The sequence below is a fragment of the Chiloscyllium plagiosum genome, chromosome 29, assembly GCF_004010195.1.
Source record: "Chiloscyllium plagiosum isolate BGI_BamShark_2017 chromosome 29, ASM401019v2, whole genome shotgun sequence".
Taxonomy (NCBI): Eukaryota; Metazoa; Chordata; class Chondrichthyes; order Orectolobiformes; family Hemiscylliidae; genus Chiloscyllium; species Chiloscyllium plagiosum.
The window spans coordinates 28,683,907-28,697,327 of NC_057738.1; the positions used below are offsets into that span (position 1 = coordinate 28,683,907).

The window sequence follows — 13,421 nt, forward strand, 5'->3', positions numbered from 1 at the left end:
TTCATCTGGACAAGCACATACTCTCACTCTCCCCATTACATACACTGATGCACACTCTCCCTATCCGTTCCACACACACATTCTCACTCTCCGTCTCTCAAATGCACATATGCGCACTCCACTCCGTCACACGCACGCATGCACACACAGCCTCTCCCTCTAAGTCCTGTACTCACACACACATACACACCCTCTCACTCTCTCTCACATACACACAGTGTCTCTCTCTCTCTCTCTCCACCCCACTCTCTCTCTCTCTCTCTCCACCCCACTCTCTCTCTCCACCCCTCTTCCCTCTCTGCTTTAACTTATCTGTCACTTAATTTATTTGCGTTTCTGTCTCTGTTCTGTCCTTTTAGTCGAGGATATATAGAAAAACGCGAAGAACAAAGACTGGCAAGAGAAGAAAGGTTGGCCTGTTCTAGTAGAAGTGCACGCAAACTATTTATTATGGTTTGGTGAAACTAATCAACTTTATCGGCAGTTAACATTTTTTCCATAATCTTTGTGGTTGTTTTTGATTAACATCCTAGTGTCATTCCAAAACTGTTTACTCTGGATGCCTTCACATTGACTGGATTAAGGAATACCTCTGAAATTCGATAACTTGTAGCTTCTTTTGATATTCAAATAATGACTAAGGCAAATCACTTTTGTCTCTCCTGATTGCATCAAACGTTGAATTGTATTAAGCTAACTGTCCCAAAAATTGCTGTGATAAGTGATAACAAAATCTCCCTCGTATTTTTGCCAAAGGTGTACTGGGGATTTTGGTCCATTTCTAAGGAAATTCCAAGCCGGTGTAATTTTGTAACATGGTTGTGCTTTAGGCTGCCACAAAGAGTGAACGTTTCTGACTTCGGAACTGCTGAGGACTAACCCTCGCACTGCTCTCACCGTTGTACTAACTAAACCTATCATTTATCCCATTCATCTTTATTAATGATGATCTATCACACAGTGACACTTTGACTGATGCGTGCATGCAGGTATTGTGATCAATAGATAATAATTGCTTTGAAACTTCTAGCTGGAACAGTGAGACAAGATTCCACCTTCTAATTTTTATTTTAAAATGACAAAAAGCTATTTTTATTTCATAGGCGACTTTTAATGACAGAAAATAACAGCCTTATTGTGTATTTAGTGCACACACTGTGGAATGAGTTTTTTTTTCACAAGCAATCCCCAACAGGATTGGAGGGTTTGAGTTATGAGGGGAGGCTGGATAGGCTGGGGCTTTTTTCACTGGAACATAAGAAAGTTGATGGGTGACCTTATAGCACTTTATAAAATTGAGGGGTATAGATAAGCTGAATGGCAGATTTATTTTCCCTTGGTTGGAGAATTCAAGACTAGGAAGCATATTTTTAAGGTGGGATGAGAAAGATTTTAAAAAGACGAGGCAATTTTTTTTGACACAGGTTTGTGTGTGGGATGAACTTTCTGAGGAAGTAGTGGATGTGGGTGCGGTTACAATGTTTAAAAGATATTTGGATAAATGCATATTTTCCAAACTCAGGCAGGTGGGGCTCGTTTAGTTTGGGATTATGGTCAGCATGAACTGGTTGGATCGAAGGGTTGGATCAGTGCTGTCTGATTGCTCCCAGCTTTTGATGTCTTATTTTCCTGTTTCATTCACCAACTTAGAAGAACCATGTTGTGCCTTCCTCACTTATTGGAGAATTTCTTGGATCAGCCACTGTACATAAAGTCAGAGAGATTTGTTGATTTTTTTTTTCAGGAAGCCTGTAACCTAATCTGTAAAATGGTATCCAGTGCCCTCTTTTCCCCATGGCTACCTGAAACACATTAACCTTGCATACAGGTAGAATGGCTAACTAGCTACATGACAGTCTAACTCTCTCTCGTCTTAGAAGTAAATGGACCAACTGCAGCACACTGTTTACAAGCCAATATCTTTGACGCCTTTGTGAGACTTTGGGAGATTCAGAGATCTACTCATTCCAACACAAAGACTACTGGCGTTGTCTCCAAATACAAGTATTGTGTACCACCTTCTCAGGAAAGACCATCTAAGCCCTCCTTTGATTTCTAACAATCAAACCAGCCAAATGTGTATTCAGACACTCTGCAAGAGCTAGTCACATTACCACCTTTATTTATCCTAAATTTAAAGCTATAAAATGCAAAGAATTATAATTTTAAAAACCTTCTAATTGCAACATGGTACTGACAGAAAATATATAGGGTTAACCTCCAGATTACAACCAGCTTTAAGCAATGAAAGTCAGAAATTAGATCACCAATCTCTGCCACCAGTCAACTACACTCTTGAATTCTAGTTGCAGTTGTGGCAATGACCACTGAGTATTTGCCATTAACTTAAACATTAATTATTATATCAGACTATAATATGCCTGAACTGAAGGTTACTGATCTGGGGCCCTTTTCCAGAATGATAAACTGGTTTTAGAACAGGAGAAGTCCACCACATCTGTCAGCTCTCTGCAAGAACATCTTGACATTAATATTTGAATCGAAGGCCTATCAATCAGCAAGCAGTTTGGAACTCTTGAACTTATTGAGCAAGCTTTGACTGTTCTCCCACCTGCCCCATTCTCTCACGTTAAACATCCCCCCGCTCTGACCGTTGAGAAACTATAACTTACTGTTTCAAACATTTGACACTCCTGCAATATACTGTGTAATTTCTTCTGCTAATTTGAAATGTTGTTTAATGAACAAAGCGATGGGCAGATGTTCCACTCATACTGTGTGATTGTTCCCTCCCCTTTCCATTATTAAGAATGCACCCATCTGACCCATCTTCATCTTGCTTTGTAAATTGACATGCACTGACCTGCTTTGGAATTTATCGGGTGCCATTCTCCGTTACTCACTATTATCAAAGCCAGGTACATGGTTGTCTTTGAATCCTGCCTGCTTATAAATTCACTGAACCCAAACCAGGATTCAGTGTCAGGTACTGCCAGTTACAGACTCCAGCTGTCTCTGCTCATCCCTGGGGCCAGTTCTCTATTGCCCAGGTATCACCTTGCTTTTTGCAAAGGAAATTTCTTATGTTTTGGATAGCCATTGTATACATAGATACCAATGGCATGTCTTTTAAAAACAGTATGTCTTCTGTTGTTCTTGCAAATTTTAGTGGCATTCAATATCAACAAGTGATGTTTCACCTTCCAGACTATCTAGACTTAAGGATTTGACAGCTGTCAAAGTGGTGAAGTCTTTTTTTACCCCATCCATCTGGGCTGAATTTGAACTTTGGCCACAGGGAGAATTGCTACCAATGTGATCCTGGATTTGTGGCCTGTTTTGTTTTTTGTTGGAGTGTTTTTCAGTGCTGTTGATTATAATCAACCTATTTTACAGAAACGCCTTTAATTTTAGTGCAAATGCTTATCGGAAAAAGAATTGAGTAAAAATAAATCGAAAGATGTCTGGCTTGGGAGTGCCGGGACTTATACTTGATGCCAATGTTTTAAAAGTCTGAAGAGTATGATTGGTAGCACACAGCAATAAACAGTTCAGAAGCACTGTCCAAGTAAATGCAAAACAGATGTATTTTTCTATTCCTAAGCAGCTTTTGATGACTAGACCCAACATGACGTAAAGTTCCACATTGTTGGAATGGATGCAGGTTCAGGGAGGCGAGGCAACGTTTAGAAGGTGGTGAAAGCTTCTGTGTCACTTTGCATCAAGGATCTTTAAAGGACTGGAAGAGACCCCACTGACTTTTTAAACAAAAACTCCCCATTGATGTGCTTAAGCTTTCTTGCAGTCTGTCTGCAGGTAACACCCGAGCTGCAGCTATTTAATCTTTCCTTCGATTTTCTCTCAGTGTGGTTTAGTCGTTTATTTTGGCAGCATTTCTGGCTTGGGATGTGAGAGTGAGAGAGAGAGAGTCTGCAGTGTAATGCACGCAATGCACTACTAGCTGAAGCTTACATGGGCTTCTTTTCCAGATATAAATACCTGGAAAAACTAGCGGCGGAGGAATATGAGAAGGAAGCCAGGAATCGAGTGCCACGGGCACGGAGCGACCTATCCCTCAGCCTGAGTTCACCTGCAGCTCCATCCTCCCCGGTCACGACTTGTAGGACTCCCTCACCTGCAAAGCCTCAAGAGGAGCCTGAGCCTCCATCTGCACTGTGCGAATCACTGCAGCCTACAGAACGTGAGTACCCAGAGAGCACTTGCTTTCTGCCTGTGTGTGCAAATGGGTTTTCAGCAGTCCAGAAATCAGCCAGGCAGAGGGGATGATCTATTTGAGACCTGAGAGCCCTGTGGATCATTGCAACAGGCAGAGACAGTGCAAAGGCTGTAAGTGTACTGATTCTTCAGTGTGTCTGGGACGGTATTCTCGAGCAGAATGTGTTTGCAGTGATTTAGGAATCATTAACAATTTATTATAAATGATAAAACAGCTGCGCTAAATATGCAATTAGGAGAGCTTTGTACAGTGTGAGCATATAGTGCAAATGTGAATGCGGCAGTGTGCACATTCCACTCCATTCTAATGGGGGAGATTGGATGATCTTGTTGCTACATTTGCTCAGTAAGATATGGTATTGGATTTAGTGCTTCATTAAACTTAAAAATGCATTAACCTCTGATCAAAATACAGAGGAAAGTTGCATCCAAAATAAATGGCTGTGTTTATTGTCCTCCCTTTCATTTTCTATTGATTTGCTATTCTTTGCCAACTGAATGTGACCTTAATTATCAGAGCTTGCCACTAGGGTTTGTATGATCAAGGAAGTTACAGCCTCGCGTAACTTGTTAGCTTTATTCAGTCTCTCGGGTTTATGTACATTATTTATAATCTAGTGAGACTCTAACTGAATTACAATCGTGAACAAGAGCCTGATCTGACCTCTCGGGAAGTAGAAATCAAGTTAAAAATGAAAATATGAAAGGTGTTAGGTAGCAGGTTATCCATTAAGACTTGCTTGTTTTCTCTAGAAAGAGGTTTATCTCTCTTTTTTTTCAAAAAAAACCTTTGACCTCTGCCTTAGCTTACTCAGGCTGTCACCACTTTTATAGTCAATAGATGTGAAGCTGGAAAAGCACAGCAGGTCAGACAGCACCTGATGAGCAGGAGAGTCAACATTTCGGGCTGAAACCCTTCAACAGGGTGACTCTAACTTACGGCATCTACAATCCTTGCTGTCTCCATGTCACCACCTTTATGCCATCCAATCAACCACCGTGCCACTGTGCTTGGTGATACGGTTGATTGGATTAGCCCTGGGAAATGTGGGATTTAAAGGGACAGGGTGGGTCTCAATGCGATGCCCTTTGGTCAATGCAGACTTAATGGGCTGAGTGGATTCTTTGTGCACTGTGGAGAATATCAGTACACAATATGATTCTGTGATCAAGCACTCCCTGTTTAGCTGACAGTTACATCATCACATCTGATGACCTGATCTGTTTTGAACAGAACTTCATCTGACACTCTGACAGTTTTTTTTATCGTGGCTGAGTTTACAATGCTCCATTTACACACACGTGCATTCAGCAAAGCACAGAAACATTAAGACCAGTGATCTTTCTAATCATTCAGTCCTCATCTAACCATTAATCCTGTAGTAAAGTAGGCTGTGTGTGTGATTCATTTATTCATTTCATTTCAATTTGACAAACGCAACAACTTTTAGGTTAGTATATAAGGAGCCAAACTGAACACTGAATATTCAGAAGGGTTGTGAAAAAAGTATTTTGGAGAAGCAGAGGTATAATGTTAAAGGAAAAGATTTACACTTAACAAAGGGAAATCCCAACGTCTTTGAATACATTGATCATAAAATCATATTGAAAAGAGGAAAAAGGTTGATTAGACACCAAAAGAAGGAGCAAGCTGCATAGCTGAAAATTAATGTTTTGCGTCTGTCTTTAACTATGAGTCAGACGCTGTCCAGGCCATTGTGACTTAGGAGGAAACTCATATACTAGACGGGTTTAAAATGGATAAAGCAGAGGTGTTGAATAAACTGTACTGCTTAAAATTCATACAGCAACAGGACCAGTTAGATGCTTCCAAGGATACTTAGGAAGTGAAGATGTAAATTGCAGAGGGACTGGCAATGATCTTTCAGCCTTCCATGGATTTGAAGGTGGTGCCACAAAACTGGAGAATCGTAAATATCATGCACTTGTTCAAAAAAAATTGTAAAGGTAGGTTCAGCAATTGAGGACCAGTCAGTTTAACTTCAGTAGCTGACAAAGTTCCAGAAACAGTTATTCAGTGCATAATTGATAGATGCATTGAAAAATGGTGTTGATTTGAAAGATTCAGCATAAATTTGTTAAGGGTAAAAATTGTGTCTAACTATATTTAAGGCTGAGATAGATTCTTCATCAGTGGTTAGTGGGAAAACACAGCAAAGTGGATGTGAGGAATGATGGATCAATCATAATCCTATTGAATGGCAAAGCAGGCTCGAGGGGCTGAATGGCAGCCTCCTGTTCCCATTTCTATGGTCTTATGACTAAACTGGAGTGTTCTGAAGAGATAACATAAGGTAAAGGCATAACATAAGAGATAAAGGTAAGGCTGTTTGAAGTGCTGTGATTTCAAAATGCATTCAATACAGTGCCACATACACAGATTGTGATGCAAGTTACAGGTTACATGATAAATAGCACAGAAGCAAAATGGATGCAAAATTGGATCAGTAATTGGGAATAGAGAGTAATCAAAAGCCGAAAAAAACTGGAGATGCTGTAAAGCAGAAGAAACAACAGAACTTGCAGCATCTGTGGAGAGAAATCAGAATTAACTTTTTAGGTCAGAACAGAGAGTAATGATTACTTAGTATTTTTCAGGCTAGAGGAAGTTTTGTATTGAGGTTCCCAGGGTCAGAATTAAGGCCATTGGTTTTCCTGATGTGTAAACGATTTAGATTAGATTACTCACAGTGTGGAAACAGGCCCTTCGGCCCAACAAGTCCACACCACCCCGCCGAAGCGCAACCCACCCATACCCCTACATGTACCCCTTACCTAACACTACGGGCAATTTAGCATGGCCAATTCACCTGACCTGCACATCTTTGGACTGTGGGAGGAAACCGGAGCACCCGGAGGAAACCCACGCAGACACGGGGAGAACGTGCAAATTCCACACAGTCAGTCGCCTGAGGCGGGAAGTGAACCCAGGTCTCTGGCGCTGTGAGGCAGCAGTGCTAACCACCGTGCCGCTTGTAATGCAGAGGACAATTGCAAAGTTTGTCAACAGCACAAAACTTAGGAGAAATGTAAACGGTTAGGAGCACAGTGTGGAGTTCAAAAGGGCATTGACAATTTGCCATAGTTGGTGGATAGATAATAGATGATCAATGTGAAAAGGCATGGGAATAATACACTTTGAAACAAAGCACTGAGGGTGTAAATTAAAGGATATTCCAAATATTCTCTGCAGGAGCAGAGATACCTGGGTGTATATGTTCATAAATTAGGGATAGGTTGACATAAAGAGAGCTTAATAAGGAAACAAAAGACATGTCCAATTGATGTGTGAACGACTGGATATTAGAAGTCTGAATGCAAAGTGAACAAGTGAAGAAAAAATAAGAAAAGCCAATTCAGTGAAACATGAAACAGAATAGAGATCAATTGTTTAGACAGTAGCTTCTTCCTTTTTTTGTTTTCTTATTTTTTATTTAACTTATTCAGTTTCTCTTCACCTGTTCATTCTTTGCTTTATTCTTCTTTAGATTTAAATCTTTTGTCAAATAATCTTTCCTACCCTATCACAGACCTTGCCTTATATTTTTCCTCCTTCCTTCCTTCTGCTTGGAACGTAGGAACAGGAGTAGGCTATTCAGCTTCTTCAGCTTGTTTCGCCATTCAATAAGATCATGGCTGACCAGGGGCCTGACTCTATATGCCTGCCTTGGGCCACATCCATTGATATCATGCTTAATAAAGATTTGTCAGTCTCAGATTTAAATTTAACATATAAATTGACATTGACCACCATTTGAGGAAGAGAGTTCCAAACCTCCATTACTCTTTGTATGGAGAAGTACTTTTTACATAATTCCTGAATGGCCTGGCCCTCATTGTTAGGTCCTTGCTCTTCTATAATCTTCAAGTAGTGGAAATAGTTTATCTTTATTTACCCTGTCTGTCCTTGTTGATATCCTGAAGACCTCGATAGGCCACTCTTGACCTTCTACTTTCTAGAGAATAAAGATCTAATTTGTCCAATCAATCCTCCTAACTGAACCCCTGAAGTCCAGGTATCATCCTTGTAAACCTGTATTAAAGGCCAAAACATCCATCCTGAGGTGTGATGACCAGATCTGCACACAGTACTCTAAGTGGGGTTTGACTAGTGTTTTGTATAACAGCAGCATAATGTCTGCATCTGTGTACTCCAGCCCTTTTAGATATGGACACCAGTGTTTCGTTAGCTGTCTTGACTATATTTTCTGAAGCTGCGCATGGCAATTTAAAGAGCTATGCACCTGAACCCTCAAACCTTATTTTTCAGCCATTGTATTTAACTTGGTGCCTTCTTAAAAAAAAAAACCTTAATCTATCCTCTCTTCATTCCAAAATAGATAACACTTGCTTGAATTAAAATCTGTCTGCCACAGCTTTGCACATTTGTCCACATGCTGTTGTAGGCTTGCTCATAACCTCTTCAATTCCTATGTTTCCTCCGTTCTTTGAGCTCTCCTCTGACACTGTCTCATCTGCGTGTGTTTCTAGCAATTTCTGATGGTAGATCATGTAAATGGATATTTATGTTGTTAGTAGAAGTTTGCTGTGTACAAGTTCACTAGTTCCCTTGCCTGCAGTATAGTAGTGATTTCAATTTCAAACAACTTCAGTTTACTGTAAGGTGCTTTAGGATGCCCTGAAGTCATAGGGGACACTATATGAATGAAGTTTTTTTTCCTGCATAGAATTCCTGTTTCATTGCTGAATATAGTTTTCTTAGACCTTGGAATCAATGAGAGTCTCTGCAGTGAATTTTCAGGAGAGAGAGAGTTAAACCATGAAACACAACAGGATTATAACTTGGCTTGAAATATAGCACCAGAAGTCTGGATATGCTGGATATAGCGATTATTTGCAAGACACTTGAGCCATTCTCATTTCTGTACAGTCCATAACTTGTGAATGGAGTGCTATTTGTCTTCACAAATTAAACGCCTCGTGTGGACTGCAAATGCACAGCAGGCTGTTTCACAAGACTGATGGTGGATAATTCATTTTCATCATTGCAGGTGATGGTTTTCTTTAAAATGAGATGTCAAGAGTTTAAATATATTTTGCACAATGGCAGCATTCGCTCATAAAATGTCATAACCGAAGTGATACAATATCTGACTGCAGTGAATTGCAAGAAATGGATGACCGTATGCTCGAATTTAAGAAACTTGCTTGCTATGAACCCCTTAGGAACTTTAATAGCAGTCGAATAACAAAGATCTAACCTTGTAAGTTGCCAGTACTAAGCAAAACAAGAATGAACATTATTAGAATTTTATACATTATCTCTATTATTAGAATTAATATTAGTCAATAGCTGAGAGAAAATATTTTTACAAGAATAAAAGCTTGAAAGCTTTGTCCTGCAAGCTGAAATAATGTTTCTGTACTCAGATGTTCAATGAAATGCCAGATGATTGTGGTTATTGGGGACTTCATTCAGAATTCCAAGCTGTCAGTGGCAATGTTCTAGAAAATCTGAAAAAGAAAGCCATCGAAGTTAGGCACACAATGACCTTCTTCATCAAGGTAGAGGCAAACTATCTGCACTTGACATTTAATGGCATTGTCATTGCCAAATTCCCTGTCACCATTATCCTAGGAGGTGCCATTAACCAAATATTCAACTGGACCAGACACATGTGGCTACCAAAACAATTTGAACATTGGCTGACTCATCTCCTGACTCCCAAGGTCCCTTTGCCAGCTACAATGTCAGGGTGTGTTAGAATACTGTCTAGCTTCTTGCATGGATCCAGCTCCCACAGTACTCATGAATTCATTCCATCAAGGACAGGGCAATTTGCTTGATTGATCCTCCCTCCATCACTTCATTCAGTGGCTGCAATTTGAAGGTTGTATTGCAGTAACACTTATAAGATTATTCAGCAGCATCTTCTAAGTCTCTAACTTCTACCACTGAGAAGGATAACAGAAGCAGATGAATCAATGCCAATCCATCCTACTTGCAATTATATATTTTTTGTCATTGTTAAGTTGAAACACCCTATCTAATACAACTGTGAGAATACTTGCATCAAGCTCTAGCTTTGTAAATAGAAGGCTCACCACCACCTTATCTAGGACACCAAGAGATGTTAGAGTCCGATAGCAAGGATTTCACAGCAGATCACTTAGAAAACAGTGGTAGAATCGAGCATAGTCAACATAGATTTACAAAACGAAAATCATGCTTGACAAATCTACTGGAGTTCTTGAGTTGATTGAGGAAGCAAACGATATGGTTTATTTGGACTTACGACAAAGAGATTCAATATGTAAAATTAAAGTGCATGGGATTAGGGATAGTGTGTGGAGATGGATAGAAAACTGGTTAACAGATAGGAAACATTAGGAATAAATGGGTCTTTTTCTGAATGGCTGGCAGTAACTAGTGGGTTGCCATAGGGAACATTACTCACAATCTATGTTAATGATTTAGATGAGGGAACTGTCCAAACGTTGCAGATCAGACAAAGCTAGGTGGAGAGGTGAGCTGTGAGGAGGATGCGGAGATGCTGCAGCCTGATTTGGACAGGCTGACTCAGTAGGCAAATGTATGGCAAATGCAGTAATAATGTGGGTAAATGTGAGGTTATCCACTTTGGAAGCAGAAGTAGCAAGGTGGATTATTCTTTGGCTATAAATTTAGAGGGGAGAATGTTCATTATGACCTGGGTATCATTGTGCACCAGTGCCCATGTGCAACAGGTGATAAAGAAGGCAAATTGTATGTTGAAGTGTGAGAATTCAAGTACATCAACAAGGTTATCTCGCCACAATTATACAGGGCACTGGTGAGGCCACACTTGGAATATTGTGATGCAGTTTTGGTCTCCTAATCTGAGGAAGTTGCTCTTACTGTAGAGAGAGTGCAGCGAAGGTTACCAAGCTGATTACTACATTGGAGGAACTGATGTATGAAGAGTAATAAGTCATCAGGATCACTGAAGTTTAGAAAAATTAAGGGGATCTCATAGAAATGCATAAATGTCTCCCAGAACTGGACAGGTTAGATGCAGGAAGGATGTTCCCGATGGTGGGGAATCCAGAACCAGAGGTCATTGTTTAAGAACCAAGAGTGAAACTGTGTAGGACTGAGATGATGACGGGAAATCTCTTTGGCTAGAGAGTGATGGAACTCAATACCACAGAAAATGTTTGAGGCCAAAACATTGTATTTTCAAGAAGGTAGATATATATTTTGTGGCTAAAGAGATATGGAAGGATGGTTGGGTTAGGGCATTGAGCTTGATGATCAGCCATGATCATATTGAAAGGCAGAGCAGGTTCAAATGGTCTATTCCTGATCCTGTGTCTTTTTAGGTTTCTGTGAATATTTCAATGTGCAAAACATAACACGACGATTGTATGGAAGAAAAGAATATTGTCCTCTGATACTATCAAATATTCCCCAATTAGATTTAATCTGCGTTATGTTTGAAAGAGGTCTGTTATTAGTCAGCCTCAGCATTAAGTTCAGGTACTTGGCCCAGCTACATGATTGTACTGTTTAATTTCCTTACAGCAACTGTCTCCTATATCCTGTTTGATTTGGATTAAAAAGATCAGTTCACCAGATCTTCATCAGAAGAGGAGCCAGGTGAACTGGAGTATGGATTAAAGATGTGACTATAGCATGTGTTTCCTTGAAGAGCGGCTGTCTACCTGGAGTACAAGTTCATGGAAATTGCCCAATTCTGCCATATTCTGGGTTAATTTTGTGCTGGGGCCTATTCTCACTAGGCTAGGCCTTTGCAGATATGTTTAACTCAGGATTGCAATAGCCAGCAGAAAAGGGAGATGATCAACCTGGGCTGGATTCAAATTCACGGTCCAATGGTGAAAGAACAATATTGTACACAACTGTGCCAGTTCCAGTCAAAACAGTACAAGTTATCACATTTGCTATTTTCTTTAACTTTGTGCTTGTTAATGGGTCCTTTGCCATCAGCCAATCCAGATGAGAATTTTCCAAAACTCCGAAATGGAACCTGGTGTTGTTGTTACTACCCTGCAGTGTGGATGTTGCTGGGACTTCACAATGATCCCACTTATGACACTGCTATTCTTATATTGCTCACAAATTCACCTTAATTGGCAAGTATCTATCCCTAAAGAGAAAAAGACCAGTTGGTGCAGTGAATCAGAAGTTGTTGGAAAAGCTCGGTAGGTCTGACGATGTCTGTGAGGAGAAATCAGTTAACGTTTCGGCTGTGGTGACCCTCCCTCTACGAAGAGGGTCTTCTGAGGAAGGGTCACCGGAACCAAGATATTAATTCTGATTTCTCCTCACAGTGGTGCCAGACCTGCTGAGCTTTTCCAACAATTTTTGTGTTTGCTTCTGATTTGCAGCATCCATAGTTCTTTCGGTTTTTATTTGGTTTAGTGAGTCAGCCTGATTGTGACAGCCCATAAAGTTTGCACACTGGCTTTCCCTCTTCCTCCATGAACCTGAACAGCCACAGACTCTAAGGCACAGAAGAAAAATACAAGGAGAATTGTTGGATTAACTTCCAAAATCTTAATGAAATACTTGTTTGGAAAATGTTAGAATCTTATCAGCTATTCCACATGATAAAATAACTGATCAAATTTATTGGAGTATCAGGTGGAGCCTTATAATGCAAAACATCCAGCTAGATGGACAACATAATTAAAATTTTGGAGGTGGAGTTTCCCAGGGATCTCATGAGCTGTAATTGATCCAATCGAAATGAGTTGCTGTCTCTACTGTGATACCATGTTCTGCCCAGCCAACTTCCTGCCCCCACAACCTCCGGCAGTGTTCACTCCAAACAGCCCATGAGGTCCTCCCCCATTCCCTTCCATGTCAATGTACAGAGAGCCTGTGTCCATTTTGCCCCCTGCTAAGTGCCCAGGCTGCTTTAGCTTCTCTGCCTGTCCTTTTAACAGGCTGTTGCCTCGAACATTGTTCCCAAAGTTGGAAAATTACTGCACGTTCTGAACCGGACCTTCTGATTTTGCCCATCTTGCAGAGAGTGTCCACCTCTAAACATTTGATATGTTTGAAGATGGAAGTTGAGTTATAACTAAGTGGAAAGGGGGCCAACTGTGAAGCAATTGCCGAGCTAAAGTTTGAGATCCAGTTCACAGTTTCCGGGCACCTCTCCCAGTCTTTCAATCAGTTTGTCTTGGTTATTGTGAGACTACAGCACAGCTGCATTTTTATTCAATGTTTACAC

The 13,421-nt window shown here is 40.4% G+C and overlaps 1 protein-coding gene across 17 annotated transcripts in view; it reads left to right on the forward strand.

Moving 5' to 3' along the window:
• Positions 1-13,421, forward strand: part of LOC122564459 (FH1/FH2 domain-containing protein 3-like) — a 650,002-nt gene that overhangs the window by 542,138 nt on the left and 94,443 nt on the right. For 14 of the 17 annotated variants that reach the window (XM_043719360.1, XM_043719363.1, XM_043719368.1 and 11 more), the window contains 2 exons: positions 360-410; positions 3,951-4,162. In XM_043719360.1, coding sequence (XP_043575295.1) covers positions 360-410; positions 3,951-4,162 — 263 coding nt within the window. The remainder of the gene's footprint in view (positions 1-359; positions 411-3,950; positions 4,163-13,421) is intronic. The other 3 variants (XM_043719365.1, XM_043719374.1, XM_043719378.1) reach the window with 1 other exon arrangement.